This window comes from Neltuma alba, unplaced genomic scaffold (assembly GCF_004799145.2).
Source record: "Neltuma alba isolate B1F8T4 unplaced genomic scaffold, ASM479914v2 tig00004267_pilon, whole genome shotgun sequence".
NCBI lineage: Eukaryota > Viridiplantae > Streptophyta > Magnoliopsida > Fabales > Fabaceae > Neltuma > Neltuma alba.
The window spans coordinates 150,622-174,360 of record NW_021633628.1 but is presented as its reverse complement, the minus strand read 5'-3'; the positions used below and the strand labels follow the sequence as shown (position 1 = coordinate 174,360).

At 31.5% G+C, this 23,739-nt stretch overlaps 3 protein-coding genes across 7 annotated transcripts; 2 read left to right on the top strand and 1 right to left on the bottom strand.

The window, feature by feature from the left end:
- Positions 1–771: 771 nt before the first annotated feature.
- Positions 772–1,875, top strand: LOC114744120 (elongation of fatty acids protein 3-like). Its single transcript, XM_028932309.1, has one exon. The coding sequence runs from the start codon at positions 842–844 to the stop codon at positions 1,655–1,657; it is 816 nt and encodes a 271-aa protein (XP_028788142.1). The 5' UTR covers positions 772–841; the 3' UTR covers positions 1,658–1,875.
- Positions 1,876–2,349: 474 nt separating this feature from the next.
- LOC114744116 (translation initiation factor eIF-2B subunit beta) lies at positions 2,350–7,641 on the bottom strand. 5 transcript variants are annotated; one of them, XR_003740060.1, is made up of 10 exons: positions 6,854–7,552; positions 6,593–6,747; positions 5,695–5,982; positions 5,313–5,442; positions 4,614–4,721; positions 4,391–4,493; positions 4,181–4,306; positions 3,191–3,378; positions 2,926–3,086; positions 2,350–2,661 (listed from the first exon to the last, which is right to left on the bottom strand). XR_003740060.1 is itself a non-coding variant. In XM_028932303.1 (10 exons), exons 2-10 carry the CDS (start codon positions 6,904–6,906, stop codon positions 2,990–2,992), a joined length of 1,248 nt encoding a protein of 415 aa, XP_028788136.1. In that variant the 5' UTR covers positions 6,907–6,924; positions 7,585–7,641; the 3' UTR covers positions 2,350–2,989. The 5 variants fall into 5 exon arrangements, 4 of the variants coding, with proteins under 4 accessions (XP_028788136.1, XP_028788137.1, XP_028788138.1 ...); XM_028932303.1 differs by adding an exon at positions 7,585–7,641 and having other exon boundaries at positions 2,350–3,086; positions 6,854–6,924; XM_028932304.1 differs by having other exon boundaries at positions 2,961–3,086.
- Positions 7,642–15,691: 8,050 nt separating this feature from the next.
- Positions 15,692–16,811, top strand: LOC114744118 (elongation of fatty acids protein 3-like). The gene has a single exon (XM_028932307.1). The coding sequence runs from the start codon at positions 15,770–15,772 to the stop codon at positions 16,637–16,639; it is 870 nt and encodes a 289-aa protein (XP_028788140.1). The 5' UTR covers positions 15,692–15,769; the 3' UTR covers positions 16,640–16,811.
- The last annotated feature ends 6,928 nt before the right edge of the window (positions 16,812–23,739 follow it).

Here is a 23,739-nt window from a genome sequence, read left to right as displayed (position 1 = left end):
CCAAATTAAAGTTAAATAAAACTAAGAGATAAAACTTAAACGTCAAATAAAGTTAAGAACTTTTTTTGCCCAAAAAATGAAGTTAAGAATTTGACGCAAAAAGAAAGATAAAGTTAAGAAACTAAATTGACACCAAATTAAATTATTACACAAAATAAAAAGAAAAATTTGTCATTTCATATTGCTAGTTTTTTTTTTACTTGCATATAATAAGTATCTTTATCCTATTAAAGATAAATTTATTTGATTTATGGTGAAAAACCAAATGTGGACAAATTTTCAATTATTTTTCTAGAGAGTTATTGAAATTAGTATATTTTTCATCTAAAAATGGTACGATGCTTTTAAAGATAAAGAACTGCTCGAATTTTGATTTTTTTTTTTTTTGCTCTTTTGGCCAACATTAAGTTTAGTTTAGAGAGAGAATCACAATCAGACCTCAATGAAAATAATTATAAATAACCTTAATAAAAAATGAATAATTATTATTTATTATGAATTAACTTATCATTGCAAGGTGTTATGTTGTTATTGAAATTTTTTACTGATTATATTTTTTTAATTGATACTTCATAATAATTCACATGAAAAAATATTTTTACACAAATTCAGATAAAACTCTTTTATTATGTTGAATTCCAGCGTAAAAGCGTTCGAAAATATGCGTCCGACGGACACGCCATATGGGCTATGGCCAATCCAGAGCTGCGTGGGCCCACCGAGCGAAGATAACGCTTAAGGATAACACTTTCGTTTCCACTTTCCACCACCCCAACTCGCCTTCTCGATAACTCCCGAAATCTACCGCCATACGCCGCGGCGTGTGACGGCGAGGACGAGAATGAATCCCATAGGTTCCAGCCTTCAGTACTGGTTAGTGAACCACCCATCGATTCTCAACTTCACATGGATCCCAGGCCAAACCGTAGGCGCCTCCCCTCTCTTCCTCTCTCTCACTCTCCTCTGCTACCTCTCTCTCACCTTCCTCCTCCCTCTCCTCCGTCTCCCTCCTCTTAAACCTCACATTCTCCGATCAATGTCCGTGGTCCACAACCTTGTCCTCCTCCTCCTCTCCTTCGCCATGTCACTTGGATGTATCTTCACCATTGTCTACCATACGCCTCAGCTTCACTGGATCATCTGCTTCCCGCCCAAAACTCCTCCCTCGGGACCTCTCTTCTTCTGGGCGTACGTCTTCTACCTCTCGAAGGTTCTGGAACTCGTCGACACGCTCCTCATCATCGTCGGAAACTCCATCCGACGGCTCACGTTCCTCCACGTGTACCACCACGCGACGGTCCTGATCATGTGCTACCTGTGGCTCCAGACATCGCAGTCCTTGTTCCCGGTGGCGCTCGTGACGAACACGTGCGTGCATGTGCTCATGTACGGGTACTACTTGTTGAGCGCCTTGGGGGTCCGACCCAAGTGGAAGCGGCTCGTGACGGATTGCCAGATAGTGCAGTTCTTGTTCAGCTTCGCGGTTTCGGGTGTGATGCTGTATTACCATTTCGGAGGATCCGGATGTTCCGGGTTCTCGGGTTGGTGCTTCAATGCCGTCTTCAATGCCTCTCTTTTGGCTCTTTTTGTTGACTTTCATGCAAAGAGTTATGCGAATCGCAAGACGCGAGAAGCTCAGAAGCTCAAAGGGTCCTGATGGTGATTCCTCATCTGAACACCATTGGTTTCGTGTGTGTTAGCCCTCTCTTCTTAAGTAAAAGGCGAAACAATAGTTCGCTCTGTGCTCACCACACGGGCACGGCTCCGTGTTAGCCCTCTCTTCTAAAATGCTCTATTCAATATTGTGGCTGAAATGAAGGGAATAAATTTTTCATTGAATGGGAAATCTTTTGTTTACGAGTCTAATTATTGAGTGAGAATTCTTGATACAAAACTGCAAAATATGATTTTGTTTACTACAAAGCAATTGTGTGGTAAAGTTTATTAACTAAAACTATTATTATTAAAACAAATATCTTGAAAAATAAATAAATATGAAAAATAAAATAAATTAAAATCTTATATTTAGAACCAAAATAAAAAAACCTTGAATTGAAGACCAAAGGTAGTATCATCATTAAAATGCAGAATGTTTTTTTTCTCATGACCATATCATAACTGAGAATTTAGTCATTTAAAAACTAACATCACTTGTCAATTTCTTAAACCATTCTTGTCAGTTAGAGACTTGTTAGCTACAGGACTCTTTTTCTTCCCCTTCTTTCTTTCATTTAGCAAGGTTATTTCGGTCAATTTGCTTCACAATTTCATTTCAACTCAGTCCAAAAATATGCACTGTGGTTTTAAAATTCTTTTAGCCTAATTGGTAAAAAAATTCTACTGTGGTCCTTTACGAAAATTCCCCCCAAAAGAATAACAACAACAACATAATAAACAAAGATATACTGTATAAGCAAATCACGGCCTTTACGCATCATGATTATTGATTAGGCCAATAGAAAAAAGAGCTACATTTCACCCCCATGGACTGATAGGATTAGGCTAATTCATGTGAGCTCTTCAGCAGCCGCAGAAATGAAATTTCATTTTCACTGTATATTGCCATCACAGTCTCATCCTTTGTATAGTTTTCACAAAGCTTCATTCTCCAACTCATATTTAACTCCTCTCAAGCCCATCAATTATCAGTCGCTCAAAAACCTGCTTGGTAACCAAGCATGAAAAAGCCAATCATTCCAAGAGATGAGAAGGGGATGATCCAATTAAAACTGGGAAAGGGAAGGCATACGAATATTGACTCCCAACATATATTACAAGAAAACAATTTCACGTCTTACAAATCCTTTCTTGCTTTTACTCATAGTCTCAGTTTATATCTCTCAGCAATATTTTCCCAGCAAAACACCAACTTTACAGAAATCCCACTTTTAAAAATGCGTGCTAAGGCTTCACTTGTACAATCACCTTCAAGATAACAGCTGTAGAACTGTATTAATTACCAGTGTTGGACAAATACAGGGGTCAAAAGTCAACTCCCTGCGGTAGTTCGTGCTTTCACCACTAAATCATCAGCAGTGTAATAATCAGCTATGAGCCGGTACATGTATGATGGGTTATGGCCACCTCTGAAAAGGCAAGGTAAATGCATAAGGAAAATGAGTATAATTTTTAAAGAAGTTGACGATAAAGGAAAGCTAAAAATTATTTACTGAAACCCAGTTCAACTTACGTGTCAGTAATGAAGAGACTAACAAGCTTCGGTGGCACATAATCAAATGTTGGATTAACGACATGAAGAGAACAAGTGCCACTTGCAGCATCCATACAATCTGAAAATTCCCCAAAATCGAGCAATTCAGAAGGAGACCTCAGCTCATTCAGCAAGACCTCAGGATTGTGTGGATACAAAGGACACAACTGTCAAAATGAAAGAGCAGTTTTCAATCACCGAAACTATGAAGCATATAAAAAATAAATTTTATAACCAGACTATGGCATTAAAGACTGCCAACTCATAATATACTGAAACCCAGGGAGCCACTAATTAAGGCAATTGCATTAGCATTTTACCGTCAAGTCACATCCTAACTGAACCAACGACTAGGATGGAGCTATTTGTAAAAGTGTTAGTGTCTAACAATCACACTGACCACTTAGGCAATATACTTTAGCAAAAGCATTTGAATTTAAAAATTAAATCAGCAACCGCATACCAGCATTCCTGCCCCAAAGAAAGGAAATTACAATACATACCCTGTCAGCAGAATAAACACGCTTGAAAGCTAGATATTGAACTTGTTTTCCAAAAGAAAGCAAATTAGACATGGTCTAGATTAATTTTACAGTACGACTATGACAACCGTCTTACATTAAATGTTTACAAACTATTTGAAGCTTCAGTAGAGGTGGCAGAGAAAAAGAGTATTCTTAGTGATCATAAAGATCTTAGGTTTTGTCATGTACGCAGGAAAAAAACACAATTCCGTAGCTCAAAATGGACATGGCTATATATAAAATTAGTGTCCCAAATCAAGCCTCTGAGCAAACAATTATTCACATACGTCCCTTATACCACTAAGGCAGTCAAGTGTCCTCCTATTTCAAATATTTAACCGAGAAAGATATATAAACAGACATCACAAAGTGAAAAGTCATTATAATTTTGTTGCATTAATATGACAGATGCAAAGAAGATGGATATGATATTCTAATAATTCACCTTGTGACTTCCAGCAAGTACGACAAAAGGAACAGCATGCTTTTGAGCTGCAAGTGCAACCATATTCAGCCCAACAGGGGCAATAACTCCCCCATTAGCCATGACAGCATGAGCTCCAACTATAACCTATATAATTTTAAATTCAAAATCAGTTCAAATTTTAGTGTAAAAAGATTCTATTCCAGATTCAGAACAAGAATTTTCAAGTACCATGTTTACTCGGGATATCATGGCAAAAACTGCAGAATCAGTTATTACTGTGGTTTGTAAGCCTCTTGCTGCCAAATCTTTCGCAAGTAGATGCCCCTGATATCTGATTACACACATATTCAACATTATTAAATCTTATAAAGACTACATGCAAATTGCCATTGCTACCAGAAAAAAGGCAGGTTGCATTCCTTGCAAATGTTAGTTAGCAACTGTTACCAACCTTGGGGCACCCTCGGCAACAAAGACCCGAAATGATCTCTTCTTCTCCTTTGCAGCACAAAGAAACTCCAGCACTGTTCTCGAACTTCCTAGTGTTAATATTACCTCACTGAAAAACATGCACTCAGCAGTGTAAAGAAATAAGGAAAACTGATGACTTGACATGGCAAAACAGCACGTCAATATTATTTTAATTCATTTCAAATAAATTATTTGAAAGAATAAAAACAAAGATAATTAAACCTTTGATATTTACGATTAAGAGGAAAGGGGAGTTTAACTTCACACTATCCATATATCAATAACTGCCTCTATTAGTTTAAACTTTTCGTTACTAATTGATATGCTTTTGGCTCTTAAATATCCATTACAGACCCTAACATTAAGATGAATCCATTGAAGTTGCCATTCTCTTTCCTTATCTAACATATATCAGGTGCAAGAAAAGAATTTTATAAGAGAATGCATTAACACAATTTTTCTTCATTTTAATTCTAATATATGACACTGACACATTCAATCTTTAACTTTTGACCTTTGACTTTCTAGAAAACAGTCAATGTATTTTTCCCTAGTTAATTAGAGCTTGAGGGAAGTAAATATTGCTCCTACAACATCTTTTCAACCAACATGGCTTTCGAGAATAGCAAGAAAATCTAAAAATAATAACATTCTCTTGGAGCACTAGGGAAAGAAGTACTTTTGATGTATGTGTTCTACAGCTTGCTCTGCTATTTGCTCATGGCAAGTGGCAATATCTTGAATAAGATCATTGACAGCTTCAATGACATCATGTTTCAGCTTCCGGCCTCGGGAACCTTTGTCTGCTGCTGTAAGAGAATTAAAAAATAAATACAAAACTACAAGACACAGGCAACTGAATGATAAGAAAACAGCAGCATTTTCATCATAAAATGAGACATTGAGGCATGGACTCAGTCTTAGTCAAATCAGTGTCAGTGACTTTTTGTTACAGGCAGATAAATCATCTAGTAGTTTGGATTCAAGTTATGGCATTCTTATATCATGATAAAGTCAATACTTAAGTAAGGATATAACATTCTCATAGTCTGTCATCTCACATCTACTTTTTCCTTCAGATTCACCCCCAGAAGAAGAAGTGGGTGGAACAGCAGCTGAATCAGGCAAATCCTCTAGAAGAGTTTGCAGTGATGGTGGACGCAAAGTGCTTCTCGCAGCAGCAGCAACAGCAGCTGCAGATAGAACAGGATGATCATCTCGCTCCACATCATCTTCATCGTCACTTCCTGCTGATATTCCCAAACCAGCAATAGCATCTGTTGCAAGGGAAAGATCTTCCTCCCTTATAATGTGCAAAACCCGCCTTACTATATTACCCACAGCTACCTCTGCAATTACAAACATACCACATAATGATAGGAAAAATGAATATAAATATCCAAAATTAACAACAACAACAACAACAAAACATCACAGTAGGAATCGAGTCATGGGATGGTTTTCAAAATGGCAAGGACTCTAGCTTTCAGAAACAAGCTTGTTGGAAGAAGTGGGTTTAGAGGAATCACTGGCTTGGAAATCCATGGCATTGGGCCAGGCAAAATGGCTCAGCCAGCAAAAAGTTTAGGAAATGCACAAGCTTGACTATCCTCGTTTGATAGTTAGTGATACATCCTATAGAAGATATGTAAGTTAGTACAGACCAAATAAGGACCAGCCTCATGTTAACTACACAATAGAATCAATTAATATAATGTGCCAAAGATGATGACTGTCTATTACCACCCCTGAGGCAATCCAAAAATAACAACTTGCCTACATTACAAAACATTCACAAATGCTGCACATTACAATATGATGATCTAAAAAAGCATCTAGAAGACATGCTTCAACTTACACAAGCAATCGAGTAGAAAATAGGCCCAATGGATACTCATCCGAAACAAAAAATCTGTTCAAGACACAAATTAATTTTAAAAGGAAGCTATATTCGCATACCAACAGGATTTGCAGCAATGAGCTGCTCCCCAACAGCTCTTACTGCATCTATCAGAGCACCAGCTTGATTTGTGTAGGGCAATCGCTGTTGAGAAATCACAGACCTAAGCACCTCTGCTGTCTGCTTTGCTGTGGCCTGGGAACCTTCAATTTTACTACACCACAGATTAAAAAAAATACAGAAATTAGTTCTCAATCTCACAAGATGGAATCCAACACTATACTCATTCAACTCTGTCAGTGATAGTGAAGAAAATTTACCGTTTCTTAAGCTGATTCAAGAAATCGTTAACAAGGGACTGAACATCAGGCATTGTGATACTTGATTCAACCTGAAACACAAAAAATGTCAGGGCTGTACATGACTATACACTAAGGTTATGCTTAAGCGTCATAACAGCATGATGGGTCTTCACCTCAAGTTCCTGTATTGCTTATATTATTGACAATATTTGTAATAGTTGCTGTTGCTAAAAGGAATTTTTCAAGATTAAAATTGTTCAAATCCTATTCAAAATTAACCATGTTACAAGATAAATCAACTGAATAGATTAACCATCGATCCTAATAATTTTTCGTTAGGCCTTAAAACGGCCCCGCCCATTTAAAAAGGCTGCTTCCTCTCAATTTGAACGTTTAGACTTTGCTGGTAACTCATAGCTCCTATTTGAAAGTCACCAGTTTCAAAGTTTAAACCTAAAGCGACCAACTCTTCAATCTCCCTTGAAGTTTTCCTCTTTAAAGACAAAACTCCAAAGCAATATCGTCAATTCACTCATTCGAAGAAAAAGTGTCACTCTAAAATAACATATAGCCTATATAGACATTAATCTAGAAGACCAGAACAACAAAAAGAAACCAATTTAGCCTAATACTATAATATAGTATAGCAGCAGAAAGTGGAGAGGAAACATAGCAACAAAAACAGAGGCTGAGATTATGCCATCACAGTCGCAAGATTGAAAACCTAATGGAGATTTCTGCCTTTCTACCTATGAATCACAAGAATCTGAGACTCAGATTAAGCAAGATTGCTCCCTTTCTGGATGAGTCACAACAGACGGAGCCGTGAGTGACAGACGCAGACTGAGACTAGACGGAGACGGCGTTCATGGGCGCGGGTGGATTTCACGTCGTAGGTTAAAATAAAACCTAAATCTAATTTAATTTACATAATTTTATGGATATATGAGCAATTTAATAATAAAATTTCTAAATATAAAACCAATTTTAAAGTAAACCAATTTTATAGACAAAAAAGAGTACTATATTACATTATGTATTTGTTAAAAGGGTTAATACAATTTGAGTCCGTCAAGCTTGCCCTAATGTTAGATTTAGTTACTTAAATTTTAAATTATAAGTTTTGATCTTTTAAATTTTTTTTCGGTTTAAAACATTAATACATATAATTTAATTAAAATATGGATATTAAGAGACTAAAATTTATAATTTGAAACTCAAAAAACTAAAATCAAAATTCATACAAAATTTGAGGAATAAAAAATTATATTAACCCTTGCTTAAAAAAAACTAACTAAAGTGATATCAACATGTCAGACTTTATGGACTTAGACCTAATAATGGATCCGTTTGGCAAGGTTTAATTTGGGCTTAAAAGCTACTTTTTTTACTTATAAGCCCGATTGGCTGAGAGGTTGTGTTTGGCTAGGCTTAAAAAAAACAGCAACTTATACACTTTAAGCTTCAAAACGTTCAGTCTGTCTTAAGCTGAATTTTGTAGCTTATTTCCTTACTGTAGGAGCTTATTTTTTTGACCGTTGAATAGGGGGTCATTTTCACGCTGGGGCCTCTGTCATTTTTCGTTTGGCTGGTGAAGCTTTTTGCGAAGGCGAGGATCTAGGGCGCCTGGTTTCCTGAGAGCATCCGTAAGCCATATGGCCTGGCCCCACGACGTTTGAATAATGCTAATAATTAAGAAAACATCGTACTTAACTTTTCGTTTGGAAAAATAGAAAATAAAAACCCCTAATATAAAAAATTATAATTTGTAATTCTTAATTTAAAAAATAGTAAATAAAGACCTGATTTTATATTATAAATATAAAATTTTGATTAAATATCTGAAATACTTCTCAAACTATAGGAAATGACAAATTCAATTTAGCAATATGGGATTAAATTTTTATTTGTTATTTTTCAAGTTGAGAATATCAAATCGTAATTTTATATATTAATGGGTTTTTGTTTGCTACTTTCTTTTTTTGTTTTACCCTTTTTTGCTTTTTTTTTATTTTTAATATTTTGCCCCCAAGGCACGAAAACAACCGGCATTCTCAGCCGAAAGAAAAAATCTTTGACTTGCTAAATTATTTTTTTCCCATTTTTTATTATTTATTAAAACCCATACCCATTTTGGTCATTTTACAATCAAACTTACTTTTACTCAACCATAATCCAAACAACTTTTCACCAATTTCACTTTTGCAAATGGGTTTTTCTGAACTCCAATCCAAACACAATTCAGCTTATCCAATTTAGCTTTTACCCCACTTCACTTATCCATAAGTTGCTTTTTCAATAAGCAGCTTTTCCAATCGCTCATCCAAACGGGCACAATATTGTAGTTGTACTTAAATAAGTGCTTTTATATTTTACGAGACAAGACTCTTTCCACGTACTCTTTTGGTTGTATTTATAAAATTAAAAAATGTTTTATTTAATCATATTTATAAATCATTTTATTATATTTTTATGTAAATATATAATTTTATCTTTTATTTATTATTATGTAGTTTGTAACTTTTAAAAAAAGTATATATATTCAATAGGGGCAATATTAGAAAATTATTAAATTTTAAGTTAGAGTAAATAAGATTTAATTTTTTATTCAAGTAAAAATGCTAAAAATGCTTTTTAAATAGAATTTGAGGAGACTAATTAAATTTTTGGATGCAAAATTGCAGTATGATCTATGTCCGCAAATGAACAATGTTCTTTTGATCTCGTGTTCTTGTTGGCGGGTGGACATCAACAAGGACCTAAAATTTTCGGTCCAATTTACTTCCGATCTCAAGTCTTCTTTCTATGCTGAATATTTCAAAACCTCAACAAAGTCATACAATCCTTCTAAACCTCAATCTTTTGTTCCAAATGATACACTAACTGTGGTTATTTTTATCAACATTAATTATAGCAAATCCATGATGTTAGAAGTAAATTTTTACCTTTGACAAAAAAAAACAGTAAATTTTTGCAATTTTATAATATGATTTTATTTTATGAGCTTGTATCTTGTGAGTTTATTCCAACTCATGAGTTAAACAATCTTATTTGGCACTTCCTCTCCAGTGATTACTTACAGGTTTGAACTCATGAGAAAAAATGGATTCAAAATTCAAAATCAGAGACTTTTTTTTTTGTACAACCATTTTATGCTAGGCAGAGATATCAAGCCTGTTTGGCAAGGCTTATGGGCTGAAAAAATGTTTGCTACAGGCGTGATTGGAAAATTATTTAGTGTTTGGTTAGACTTAAATCCAAAATGAGCTTATCTAATTTAAGCTGGCAAACGTATATTGTGGAAGAAGCTACTAGATCTGGCTTATTGGATCAGTGATTGGAACTTATTTACCGTTGTAATATATCAGGCTTTATTTTTTTCTGAGTTCAATGGTCCCTAATTTAAAGTCACTAGTGTTGGAGAGACCAGAGTAGAACAAAACAAGACGTGTGAAGGGCTTGGGTGTTTAGCCAAAACACCAAGATGCATTTTTATTAGCATTCTTTTTTAATAAAAAAATGTGTAGTTGCCAAAACAACACACCACGTAAGAATAAAATGTCACAATGAAAATGACTAAAAATTTATGATAAAATTAATAGAATGTGATTGCCCGATTTATTCATGTAAAATTTTCATTTACTTTTTGAATAAAATTGACACTTTATTTAAAAAAAAGTAATATAAAAAATAAATAAAAAAATTATAAATATTAAAAAAATTAATTAAATTACATATTTGTGATAAATATGTCTTACTTTCTCTCAAGTTATATATAGCTAATAGAGATATTTTATGAAAGAAATTATAAATTTAAGAGACAAAATGGATTAAGATATTATATTTAGAATCAAAATAAACTTTTTATTATAAATATTTTTTATGATTTCTATAAAGTTTTAAAATTTAATTCACTTATTAAATTTAATTTCTTCATATTAAATTATTTTAATTTCATTATATTATGTGAAATCAATTTTTTTAATCATGTTTCATTATTTATTAAAACTTATACCCATTTTGGTCATTTTACAACCAAACTTACTTTTACTTAACCATAATCCAAATAACCTTTTACCAATCTCACTTTTTCAAACTAATTTTTCTGAACTCTAATTTAAACACAATTCAACTTATCTAATTTAATTTTTAGCTAACTTCACTTCTTCATAAGCCAAATTGATAATAAGTTGTTTTTTTAATAGCTAATCCAAATGGACCCATTATTTTCAGCCTAGACTTGTTGTCATATGAGTTTTTTTTTATTTGCGTTTAGGGCCCAATTGCTTACCCCAAAAAGCACAAAAGCAACGTATTTATTGGTGACGGTTGGCTTTAAGTGGTCTCATGCATTTGCTCGTTCGTTTTTTTGACCTTCACTTGCATTTGCACGTTCAATTTAAAGAATTATAGAACATTGCATGAATTTTCAATTTATATTGATACTATCCTAAAGATTTTCATTATTATTTTGATCTATTAGCCATTCCTAACTAATCACATTATTTTGTCTATAGCTGTTCCACTTAATACACTAATTAACTAACATGGCAAGGCGTCGTAAATTAAATCAAAATGAACTATGAAGATCTACGTACGATCTTGTTGATAGCTTTGGGTCGGACTAAGAATAATCCACATATATAAAGCACTGAAACCTTAGCCAACAATAAGGCAATTGCATAACTCTCTCTCTCTCTCTCTCTATATATATATATAAACACACATACGTATAAAAATTTGCAGCACTCATTGCAACATATGTATTTACTTCCTCCTATCCTAACGTAAGAGTTAGATAGTTAATTTAAAAAAAATTAAGAAATCTAGTTAAGTTAGTTATTTATAACAAATATGTATTGACTTTTTTAAATTACTCTTATTCAATCATGTACATTGAAACTATACTTAGATAGAAATAACCTACAATCAATAAATTAAAGATATTTTTTATAACACATTATAAATTTAGAAGATAAAACAGATTGCGGTCTTATATTTAGAAATATCAAATAACTTTTATATTTAGGACTGATGATAGTATTATACACTGGCTAGGGAATTAGCCTAGTTTTGTTATCAATTTTTTTATAATTAAAGTTGTTATTTCTTAAAATGAAATACTCATGAATTTTCAGATCACCATTAACACATAAAACTCAAACCTAATTTTCAAAGTACTAATTATCATTGTTCAAGGTTTTATCTTCCATTATCACATATATAAAATTGCCATTTTCTTAAAGTGAAATATCTGTTTGTTCCAAGATCACTCGCTTCTTAATTAATAATTCTTTGATCACCTCTAAACATAACAACAAATCGAGGAGGGAGTATATGTCCACACCTAGTATCGTTATTTTACAAAGGAACTTAATTTCAAACAAGTCTTATGAATATTGTAGCGGGGGTAAAGCATTTTGAGAGGTCATGTTGTTGGTTTTGTAAGTCCTTATTATGTCTTTCTTCCAATGAAAAATAAATGCAAAGAAGTCTCAAAAAATTCATTTTTTTACAAGTTTTACTCATAAATAATGTAATTTAATTCGAGTTGTAAATGTAAAAGTTTAACTTATAACGTAAATTATTAAATTTGATTTGTATTTGTTCAAATTCAGCATGTAAATATGAATTTTTTGTAAGATTTTTTTATATTTAATATATTTTCTTACCTAAGATTTATAGATAGATTTTTTTTTTTAATATATCACAACCACAATACCCATTTGCTAGGCAAGAACAAACTGCTCAGATCCAACAACCATGGTCATATTGACAACAAAAGCCAATAACAGGAATATATATATATATATATATATAGATAAACCCAATTCAATCATGCATTTCCAATTTGCAAGATTTTACTATGTCTTGAATCTAAACATAAGACATTAATTTATTTTTTCTTCTAAGTTTATAATTTTTTTTTGCGAACTACCCATACTATTAATGGCATGTGTTAAGGGGATTGATTTCATCAAGTAGTAGTTTCAAAAACAAATGATTAAAGAAGATATTTTAAGGAAACCAATACACTTTTTTGTTTTTTAACAAATAACTAATTTAACTACTATCTCCCGTCCTTAACATAAGACCTCGTTTGACTTTTATTTTGGTCATAAATAAAAGACCCCAATCCACTTTATATCTAATATTTATGCATTTTTTTTCAAGATAGTCCTTTTAATAATGGTAGTTCTAGCCAATGCACTTGATTAGCAAGGATATTTTAAGAAAAACAACACCTATTTATTACAAATAACTAACTCAACTTCTTTCCTTAATCTTTTCAATTAGTCAACTAGCTCTTATAATTAGGACTGGAGGTAGTAACTTTTATAATATCTATAAATTAGTTATTTAACTCCTATATACTACCTATATTAAGGGCTAATTTGACTTTTAATTTGGTTATAAATATAATATCCCAATTCACTTTATCTATCATATTTATCTATTTTTTCTAAACTAGTAGTTCTTGTAGTAGTTGCATATGTTAAAAGTCCAATCAAATGGTAGTTTTAGTTAGTACATGATTAGCAAGAATATTTTAGGAAAAACAACACCTAATTATTACAAACAACTAATTTAATAAACTTCCTTAATCTACTCAAATTAATCACCTTGCTCTTATATTAAAGACTGAAAGTAGCATAAGAATCAGAGTAAGTACATTCTTTCCTCAAACAATCATATTGATTGCACGTACTAGAATTTTCATTAATGAGTATAGTTTCCAATGTAAATGATCAAATAGTACTTTTAATTAAATAAATCAACACACATCTATTATAAATAACTAAAATAACTAATTTTTCGTAATCTCTTTAAATTAATTATCTAACTCCTATATTTAGTATCAAAAGGAAAGGAAATATCTATTGACATCAACATGTTTTTTGAAGAGTGTCCCAAAGAGAAAGACGTTAGGCTAAAGTGTTGTCCCATTAATAAGTGTGGTTTTTAATATCTCACCCATATATGTGGGGGGAGGCCATGGGATATATCATATGCTCATCAATTTCTATTGACTCCTTATGAATACGACCCATATCTGTCTTGCTTTTTCCATATACATTAACATTAGATATTTCTGTATCTTAATTCCACACTCCCCAAAAATATCTATTTTACCGTACAAACTAATTTATTTTGAACATAGACATAACTAACACCAAAATGGTTACATCAGGATCAAATGATGAAAAGATATATTGACCGAATGAACTTATTCGTATTAAGTGAAAAAGGTTAGTTGGCAAATTTGAATGTTTTTTTTGCATATGTGGCATAAGAATAATCTTGCTATCATGTTTTATGATCCCATGTTTAACTGTTAACCGACAAACTTGTGGAGCTTATTAACAGTATTAAAAAAGATATATCAATTTAAGTAAGAGACAATATTGATATTTGAGAGATACTCTCTCCACTTCCTAACATAAAAGCTAGCTTTCATCAAACTACTTTGTTTTTTTTAAATATATTTATCATTTTTTCTGAACTAATTTATCTAACTAATAAACTTATATATATAACCTAACATTATATTATAGAAGAATATTTTAGGGGACAATATCATATTTATTATAATTTATTTAACTTTTTACTTAATCTACTCAAATTAGTTAACTATCCTGAAGAGAGATTTTCTAGCAGTAATACTGTTAAATTTTCCAACAATTATATGAGTCGGATTATAAATATGACCGGAGGTGGGAGAGGGAGCATGTGTACATCTATGAAAGTTTATTAAACTTAAATGACAATGTCCTTAAAAGGCATGCTAATTCTTTTTTTTTTTAACTTGTTTCCTTTTAATTTATCATTTGAATGTCGCAACAAATATATTTTAATTTTGAAGATGAGGAAACAAATTAGTTAACCAATAAGGCACGGCATATAGTTAGAAGATGGCTTGATCTCTTGAACATTATGAGGGTTTCAATCCTAGACAAAGCCTGTTTATGATCTCTTCGGTTCAAAAGCGAATTAGTCCTTAGTTATTGTGGAGGATCTTTAATTATATAACTATCACACCAAAAAATAAAAGGAAAGAAAAATAACAGCAAGGAAATCAGATATTAAAGTGAAAATACATTTAACATAAATGCCTAGAAAGTAGCTAGGATATGCCACAAAGAGAACAGTCCCACACTGTTATGATACTATACATTAACTGTTAATTTATTAATCTATATTTATACTGCCACATTCATGAAGTGCTACTGAATTTCACAACTCTTGTCACAGCTTTCTCAGTATCATTATATTGCGAGGGAGAGAAGGGGAGATTTTTTTCTTCTTTTTTTTGAGAGTTCTAGAAGGTATATTAGCACAACTAGAAACATGGGTAAGTATAATAGTTAGTCCTTATAGTTTTATTTCATTTTGATTTTGATTTCTATAATTTAAAATCATAAGTTTTGGTCTCTCAAAAAACAAAATGGTTCATATTTTTATTAAAATATAGAGGCTAACGTTTTAGACAGAAATAAACTTGGGGGACTACAATCTATGATTTGAAACTATATATAGGGATTAAAGTTAAAATGAGAACAAATTATAATAACCAAGTAATTTGGAAGAATTTAATTTTCAAAAGGGTAAAAAGATGTGGTTGTGAGATTAATTTCCCTCCCATGCATGTACAATCAAAACAGTCTGGATGCAAGATGTGGGATGTGAATAGTAATGGGACCATTCTTGAAAGAGATGCATGCACAACACCTTCACAACACACTCTATAATAACACTCTCTCGACCTACTTATTAATATAATCCCACCACTATTGGAGAAACCCCTAACTAGCTTTCTACCAGATGCCGCTCCCTTCTCTCTAGACAGTGCCGCTTTAATCTCTCAAAAATCCCTTTTTCTTTCTCTCTCTCCGCCGCAGACGGTGGTGGTGCCGCCTTATTATTTCATAAAAAATGAGTCAGATTTTCTCAGCCATTGAGTACTACCTGGTGAAGCAACCTTCCATTGAGAACTTCACATGGATTCCCAACAAAACCCTAGCTTCATCTCCTCAATTTCTCGTCTTCACCGTCTTCTGTTACCTCTCTTTCACCTTCTTCCTCTCTCGTCTCTCTCTCCCTCCTGTTCCTCAGGTCATCCTCAAACCCATCACCGCCATCCATAGCACCGTCCTTCTCCTCCTCTCCTTCGTCATGGCCCTCGGTTGCATCCTGTCCACCATATCCCATGCACCTCACTTCCAGTGGATCATCTGCTTCCCGCCGAACACCCCTCCCTCCGGCCCCGTTTTCTTCTGGGCCTACGTCTTCTACCTCTCGAAGATTCTAGAATTCATCGACACTCTCCTGATCATCTTGTCAAACTCCATCCAACGCCTCACGTTCCTCCACGTGTACCACCACTCGGCCGTCGTCGTCATGTGCTACATTTGGCTCCAGACGTCTCAGTCGCTGTTCCCGTTGGTGCTCGTGACCAACTCCTCCGTGCACGTGCTAATGTACGCCTATTACTTATCGTGCGCACTTGGGGTTCGTCCCAAGTGGAAGAAGCTCGTGACGGATTGCCAGATCGTTCAGTTCTACTCCAGCTTCGTCGTTTTGAGCCTTATGCTGTTCTACCACTATTCTGGGTCGGGTTGCTCCGGAGTTTGGGGCTGGAGCTTCAATGTCGTTTTCTATGCTTCGCTTTTGTTTCTGTTTGTTGACTTCCATAAGAAGAATTACGGGTCGAACTCGAAGAAGATGACGATGGCCTGTGACGAGGATGACGACAATTACAACGTTAAAACTTGGAAGCCTTTGATTTATAGTATTCCCAAGTAGAAATCATCATCACAAATTAATTTTAAAAAGAAAAGACTCAATCTGTGGAGGAAAAAGAAAGAAAGAATATATTATGAGATAAACCAGTTTTTCTTATTTCTTGATGGTAAGTATGAAAGGGACAGTGATGATGGGTATTGGGTCAAGTTAAGTTTCATGTTGTTTCTTATAATTCGTCTGTGATCTGTCTTTTCTTTCCTTTTCCTTTTTTATTTCCTCTTTTGTGGAATATTGTTATTTGGCCAATTTCAACTTATATATTACATGCATGCATTCACATGGTGAAAGGAGTAGTTTGAAGAAACCATATAATTTTGTTTTAATTAATTAAATGTAGCTCTTTTGTGTGTTTTGCATGGGATGATCTATGATAAGCTGAATTGTTAATTAATTATAATTTGAATTTTTATGGATTTTATATGTGTTTTTTAATATATTATCATCCGGTTAATCTGATTAGGGGCCATAGCTTCTCCTTTCTACAAAAGTGTCTTTTTTCAGACTCAAATTCAATATATACATATATATTGATTCTAGAATTTGAATTATATCTTTTTTAGGAATTGGGAGCGCATTATTATTCCTTAATTAAACTTAATATTTTAGTTTTGATATGGTAGGAAAATTTAATCCAACGAGTAATATTTTATTAATTGTTCTAATCGGGTTAGTTGATTTCTTTTTTTTTTTTTCCCGGTAGTAATTGATTTCTATTAATTTTGAACAAGAAAGAAGAACATGTACAACTTTCCAGTACCAGGAAAGAATATATGCTTTTCTTTTTTTCCCCCTTCAACCAGAGGAAAGAAAACTAACAGATGGGTCCCAATGGAAAACTGAACCCAATCTTCATATCAACTAAAAATGAAAAACTAAAATATTGTTCAGAGAAAACTGTAGATTAACGGCAATAATTGGTGGGATTTACATGGTTATTAATATTAATTAATAAAGATTATTGTTTTATATTGATCCTATACCATCCAAGAAATAGATCTTAGGAATATTATTATTATTTTTTGACCAGATTAGGAATATTATTATATACATTGGTAATTAAAAATTTTAAATAGTTGAACAAGAGTTTACTAGAAGAGACGTTTTAGTACCACCTCAGCTAACATCTGCTTTAATTAATGCATTTTTAATACTAAAGTGCTATTAAATAAAATTTGATATATAGTATACTTAATTAATAACTAAAATGTGTACCCCATTTCTTTGTGAAGGTAAAGGCGTTAGCTGTGAGAAAGACCAACATAAGTAATTAAGCTTGTACAATAATTTTGAGAAAAACGCTTTAGACTATATTGGTTCGATGGTATATATTGTGAGCAAATTTGACAAAAATTTCCCAATCTCGCATCATACTTGAAACACAATGTTAAAAACAAGGTGGCTTGTGTCATAGTTTCGTGATGTCATAAACAACCTTCACACAGAGTCCGTGTACATGTTAACCTTTTACCAAAGCTATGAGTTTATTCTCTATTATAAATTGCTTTCAGCATGTTTTATTGAAATTTAAAAAGTTATTAGCTATGTCTTAAAATTTAATAACTTTTTCATTTCACCTCTATTAATACACACTTTACCTCATGAAAACAAAGTTTATACCATAATAAATAAATGGTAAAATTACACATTTATATGAAAAAAATTTAATAATATAACTTATAAATAGGACGAATGAAACATTTTTCTCTGTCTTATCAATAAGATCATACGGTATTTCTTCGCTAGTCCTATTTGAAAAGTAGAGAGACTTTTTTTGTCATTAATATGTCATAATATCATATTAAATTTATTATATGAATATACAATTTTACTCCTAATTTATTATTTTATAAACTATTATTTTCTCAGAAAATAATATATTAAACATAAATAAAGTTTAAGAGTCATTACTTTTTGATATGAAATTAACAAGGTTTAAGATTTTTCATATCTTCAAGGTCCTCATGAATCAAATGAGATGAGTACTAGGCCCTCTAGTCCCATATATAAGTTTTAAATAATCGAATTATGTTTAATGAACTAGTAGTTAAAAATTGTTAAAAATAATAAATAGGCCAAAAATATTTTTTTAAAATTTTTTCTTTATTTGTTAAGAGAGAAAATGAGAGGCAATAAATGAAAAAAATGATAAAAGAAAATATATGAGAATAATATTAATATGAGAGAGAGTACTAAATACAATCAACTAAAAGTAAAATAAAAAAAAAGTAATAAATACTCAAATGAACTTAAAAATAAAGTTTATATTTTGAATCAGACTTGTCTCTAAAAATCAAGCTTATGCATTCAATTGGAAGGAGCAAATGGGAAGGAGTCAAAGCAATGCAAAAAGACATGTAGTTACAAACTATGAAACCAGCCGTAAGCTTAGGTTCAAGGTACGGCTATTAATTATGTAGGGCATAATATTCTTTGAAGTTGTTGAGGTATTTTATTTTATATTTCGTTTAGACTTTAGAGAGACACTTTGATATGAACAGTACGTTGCGTTTTTATTTCTAAATCGTGTAATAAACGTTACACACACACACACACATATGTTGAGTGTATATATACACACCAATATAGAGTTGGTCTAACAGAATAAAGTCCTACTAATCTTTTTTAATCTCAAGTTTGAGTTAAAATGTCGGATATCGAACGGTAATATTAAAGAAAAGCATGTGTATATATAAAATTAATTTAATTAATATCTCATATGAATAATATACCCTAATCCACATATGTGATTTTAATTAATTCATCGGGATAGAAAATGATAGTTAGCACATTAAATCTTCATGTGACTTATATTTCGAATCAAACCATTCTTTCAGAAATAAGGACTACAGGGAGTATAAATATGTAATTTGAAAAAAGCTCCACAAAAGAACTATGTTCATGCATGGGCATTGAAATATCAAAACAAAAATCTGGAGAATTTGCGTCCCTGCGTAGTGTCCCCATAGGAAGTGTAATAAAGAGAGTGGCAAAGACGGGTTGCTCTTGAATTTTCATTAATAGCTTCATCAGACTCATAACTACCCACCGTTCACTTCATTAATGCACCATTCACTTTTGCATTATTGGCTACCAATGACAACTACGTTGTAGAATAATACCACTCCCATTCCATCCTGAATGTAAATCACTCGTCAAGAAAAATTTAGTCTTAAATGTAAATTTGCAGTATATTTAAGAGTTAAAGAATAAATTTATCTAAAAAGTTTTCATACACAAACACTGAACACTCTGAAGCTTTTTTTGTTGTAAATTTTTTCTGAAAGTTTAAAATCATAACAATAATTGCTTTATTGTCCCACCGTGAAAAATGTTTATTATTAACATCATTATATTTTAACAATCAACCATAGTTTTTAATGGTAAGGAGTGATATTGTTATAATTTTAAATTTTCAAGGCAAATTTCCACCCAAACAAGCTTGCAAGTATTCTTGATTGAAAACTTTTAAGATAAATTTACAATTTAACCCTATGTTTAATGCTTTTTTTTAATTTTACCTATATTTAATTTTTATTGAAAAGAGAGAAAAAGAAAGGAGATGATACTGATTTATAGAATGTAGAGAAAGAAGAATTTAAATAGAGTAAAATTATTGCATGCGAGAATGTGTTAGATGTCACTTATATTAAAAACCAAAATGGTACTGCTTACTTAATTACTGATAATTACGCTTCAAAAGAACTTTTATTGTTAAAAAAAAAAGTAACCTTGGAATATAATATTATACTTTGGCCCCAAAAAAAAATGAAATATAATATTTTAGAAAGATGCACTTTTCTTTTGAATGATTCCATTTTCACTTCCACTATGTTCCTATTTGACTGATTTTGCAGTGAATGGGCAAAGAAAACAGCAAAAGGAGCTGCAACTATGCAGAAAGATTCCGGGAGGTTCTTCCTCGGAAGTACGGCTTATTTGATGATCGTCCTCTTTGGTTATAATTGAAATGTATCTCTTTGTAATTATAGACAGCCCACAGCCTTTGCTTCCTTTAACATTTATTAACAAAAATTAACAAACAAAGATTATATTAGATTTTTTTAAGGTTTATTCTCTTCCGATTTTTTCCCCTCATTTGAATTTTTATCGTTTTTCATTAATTAGATGTTGGTGGTAAAAAAAATTAATGAATGGCAAAAAAAATGTAAAAAAATTAATTAGACTTTTTCTTTTTCATACGCTGCACATAATTTTCTCTGCTAGCATCAATTACTGTGGTCAAATGATGCTTTTTTTTTTTTTTGCGGGAAGGTTAAATGATGCATTTATTACTCAAAGAGTTAATGGTGATGCGATATTATTCTTTTATTAAAATATCGTCAATTTGACGGCTGCAAAGTTACTGCCAGAAAGTAAAGTTTCATGTAAGGCTATAAAAAATGACAAATAAGTCTAAAAAAATTAATATTAATTAAGTTCCCGCGATTAAAGATAAATGTCATTAAGATTTATATAGTTGGGCCTAACATAACTCTTCTCTTTCATCTGGATTTGGGACTAGCCATAAAATATAGGCCAAGTTAAATGGTGAGAAAACCATATTAGATGTACCTATACTTTTTTTTTTTTAACTTGATACTTGTATATTTTTTCTCTTAATTAAATTATTTAATTTTACTATTTTAGCAATATTAACTCTTGTGACTTTGTTCTATTAACATTGGTAGTCTTTATATAAAGGTTAACAATATTAATAGAGCAAAATTAAAGATTCAATAAAGAGAAAAAAACACATAGGTACCAAAATTAAAAATTAAAAAAAAGTATAGATACCACTAAAATAGTTTTTTCTTAAATAGTTCATATATTTGGGATCAATTATACCACAAATGGTAATGTTAATGAAGAAGTCAATCATAAAATTCGAGGTGGGTCATTTAAATAGAAAAAAATTAACAGAGTTATTTGTGATTAAAAAAATATCTAATAAAATAAAAGAAAAATTTTAATGCATTGCCATAAGACAGAAAATTTTTTATGATAGAATATTGGGTTTTAAAGGAATAATATGAGCATAAAGTAGGAATAATCGAGATGATAATGTTGAGATAGATGTCTGGTCATATAAAAAAAAAGAATTCCTAATAAACATATATATTCCTAGAAGAGTTTGCATAACATCTTCGTGCGGAAGAAAAAATGATAGAAAGTCGTTTGAAATGATTCATATGCGTTCAAAGAAAGTCATTGAATGCATTATTGGTAAGAAGGAAAGATCAAGTAGTATGGAGTACTGTGGAAAAACAAGTATAGGAACATGATGGAGAATGCTCAATGAAATTGTTGATCGAGACTGTTTGGATAATAATTTATAAAGATTTGATTGTTGATAGAGTTTTTCCCATCTAATGGGATAAAACTTATTATCATTGTTATTATAAATAAATGCGGTTGGACTGATATTATTTTTTAACCCCATATGAAACTACAGAAATTATTTTGGGAATTTGTTTGTGATTATATGGAGCCTTATCTATAATTTTCTGTCTTCCGACAATTAATTGACAATCTATTACTAGATTGTAATTCGATCGTTGGAACATAATAGAAATTAGAAACTCAGAGTACAAAGGATTGTAACATTGCAGAATAAATTAAATTTGCAGATCATATAATAAATAACTTGTGCATATAATATTATAAGCTAATAAAAACACTGTCGGCAAATTTTATTCAGTTAAAATAGTAGTTATATATATGTATGTCATATAGTTTTACTTTGATTGAGACTTAACATGATTGATCCATTTGTATGCTATGAAATTTATATCATTCACCAAACATTGCCTCAGTATGTCCCATTTGGGCGTTGTCTATTTGTCTTAGTCTTTATTTCATATGTTTTGTGAGATGGCAAATTAATTAAAGATAGAGACAAATAACATGCAATGTGTAAAGATGTCGTGTTTTGTATGGAGTTTCAAAAATAATTAGGAGTCACCTTATTTAAATGTATATGTGCTAGGTTGGCTAGCTTTATAAACTTGATCATGTTCGGATGGTTTGAGTTAGATCAAGATAATAAATACTCCTCTGGTACTTAAGATAAGACCCATCTAACTAATTTGATTAAATTAAGAAAGTTAGGTAAGTTAGTTAATTATAAAAATGTGACACATTTTTCCTAAAACAAGATAATCATTTTTCTTAATACCTCATCTCTCCCTTCTACTTGATTATAATTGAGGGAGTATCCATAGGGGTAATTTAGAAAAAACTGATAAATATAAAAAATGGGTCTTATATTTAAGACCAAAACCAACTCAACAATTGTGTCCTATATTAAGGACCGGAGGAGTAATTAGGTTAAGATATATCGATATATATGTGTGTGTGTCTTTTATTTTTTAGTAAATGGATAGAATTCAGAAAATTAGTTATCCAAAAAAAAATATAAGATTCACAATGAACATATTTATGACAAAATTGACGTGGCATCTATTAAATAAAAATTGATAAAAAATTGTTTGAGGTGATTCTGACACAGTCGAAGAAAACCATTGAATGCACCGACGTGAAGTATAAGTCAATTAGTATGGAGTTCTCCGGAGGAAAAAAAAGAAAATTGAGAAAAATACTCAATAAAATTATTGACTAAAACCTTTTGATTAACAATCTATTTAAAAATTTAATTATTAATAGAGTACAATAGCATTGGATGATTTTAGTAGATGAGTCAACATGTTAAAAAATTTAGAAAATCCTTTTTTATGCTTATTTTGAAAACTTTTTATTCCAATATTTTAATTTTATTTGAAGTTTTAAATAAATCTCTTCACTTAATATATTATGTATAAATATTATATCTAAATGAAGCTAGTTTTTATTCTAACATTATTTTTTCAAGGAAATATATTTTACATGAGAATAACTAATTCTTTTATTCATAGATGAAATTATTTTTTATTATTATCGTTAACTACGAAATAGTTTTTTTTTTTTAATTACAAGCCAAACAAAGTAGCTTGGTACTTATCCAACCTGGCCACATAAAAAGCATTGGCTGACTTTAAGGTTGGGCCATAGGATTAATTACGCCTGACTCATGAATATTCTAAATACTTTTTTAGGCCAAGAAT

What these genes read in the sequence shown, in the direction of transcription:
- LOC114744120 (XM_028932309.1), top strand. Translation starts at nt 842, where the DNA reads ATGAATCCCATAGGTTCCAGCCTTCAGTACTGGTTAGTGAACCACCCA.
- LOC114744116 (XM_028932303.1), bottom strand. Translation starts at nt 6,906, where the DNA reads ATGCCTGATGTTCAGTCCCTTGTTAACGATTTCTTGAATCAGCTTAAG. An exon ending in GTTGCCGAGGGTGCCCCAAG is followed by an intron (nt 4,494 to 4,613) that starts GTTGGTAACAGT and finishes GTGTGTAATCAG; the next exon opens with ATATCAGGGGCATCTACTTG. An exon ending in TGATATCCCGAGTAAACATG is followed by an intron (nt 4,307 to 4,390) that starts GTACTTGAAAAT and finishes AAAATTATATAG; the next exon opens with GTTATAGTTGGAGCTCATGC.
- LOC114744118 (XM_028932307.1), top strand. Translation starts at nt 15,770, where the DNA reads ATGAGTCAGATTTTCTCAGCCATTGAGTACTACCTGGTGAAGCAACCT.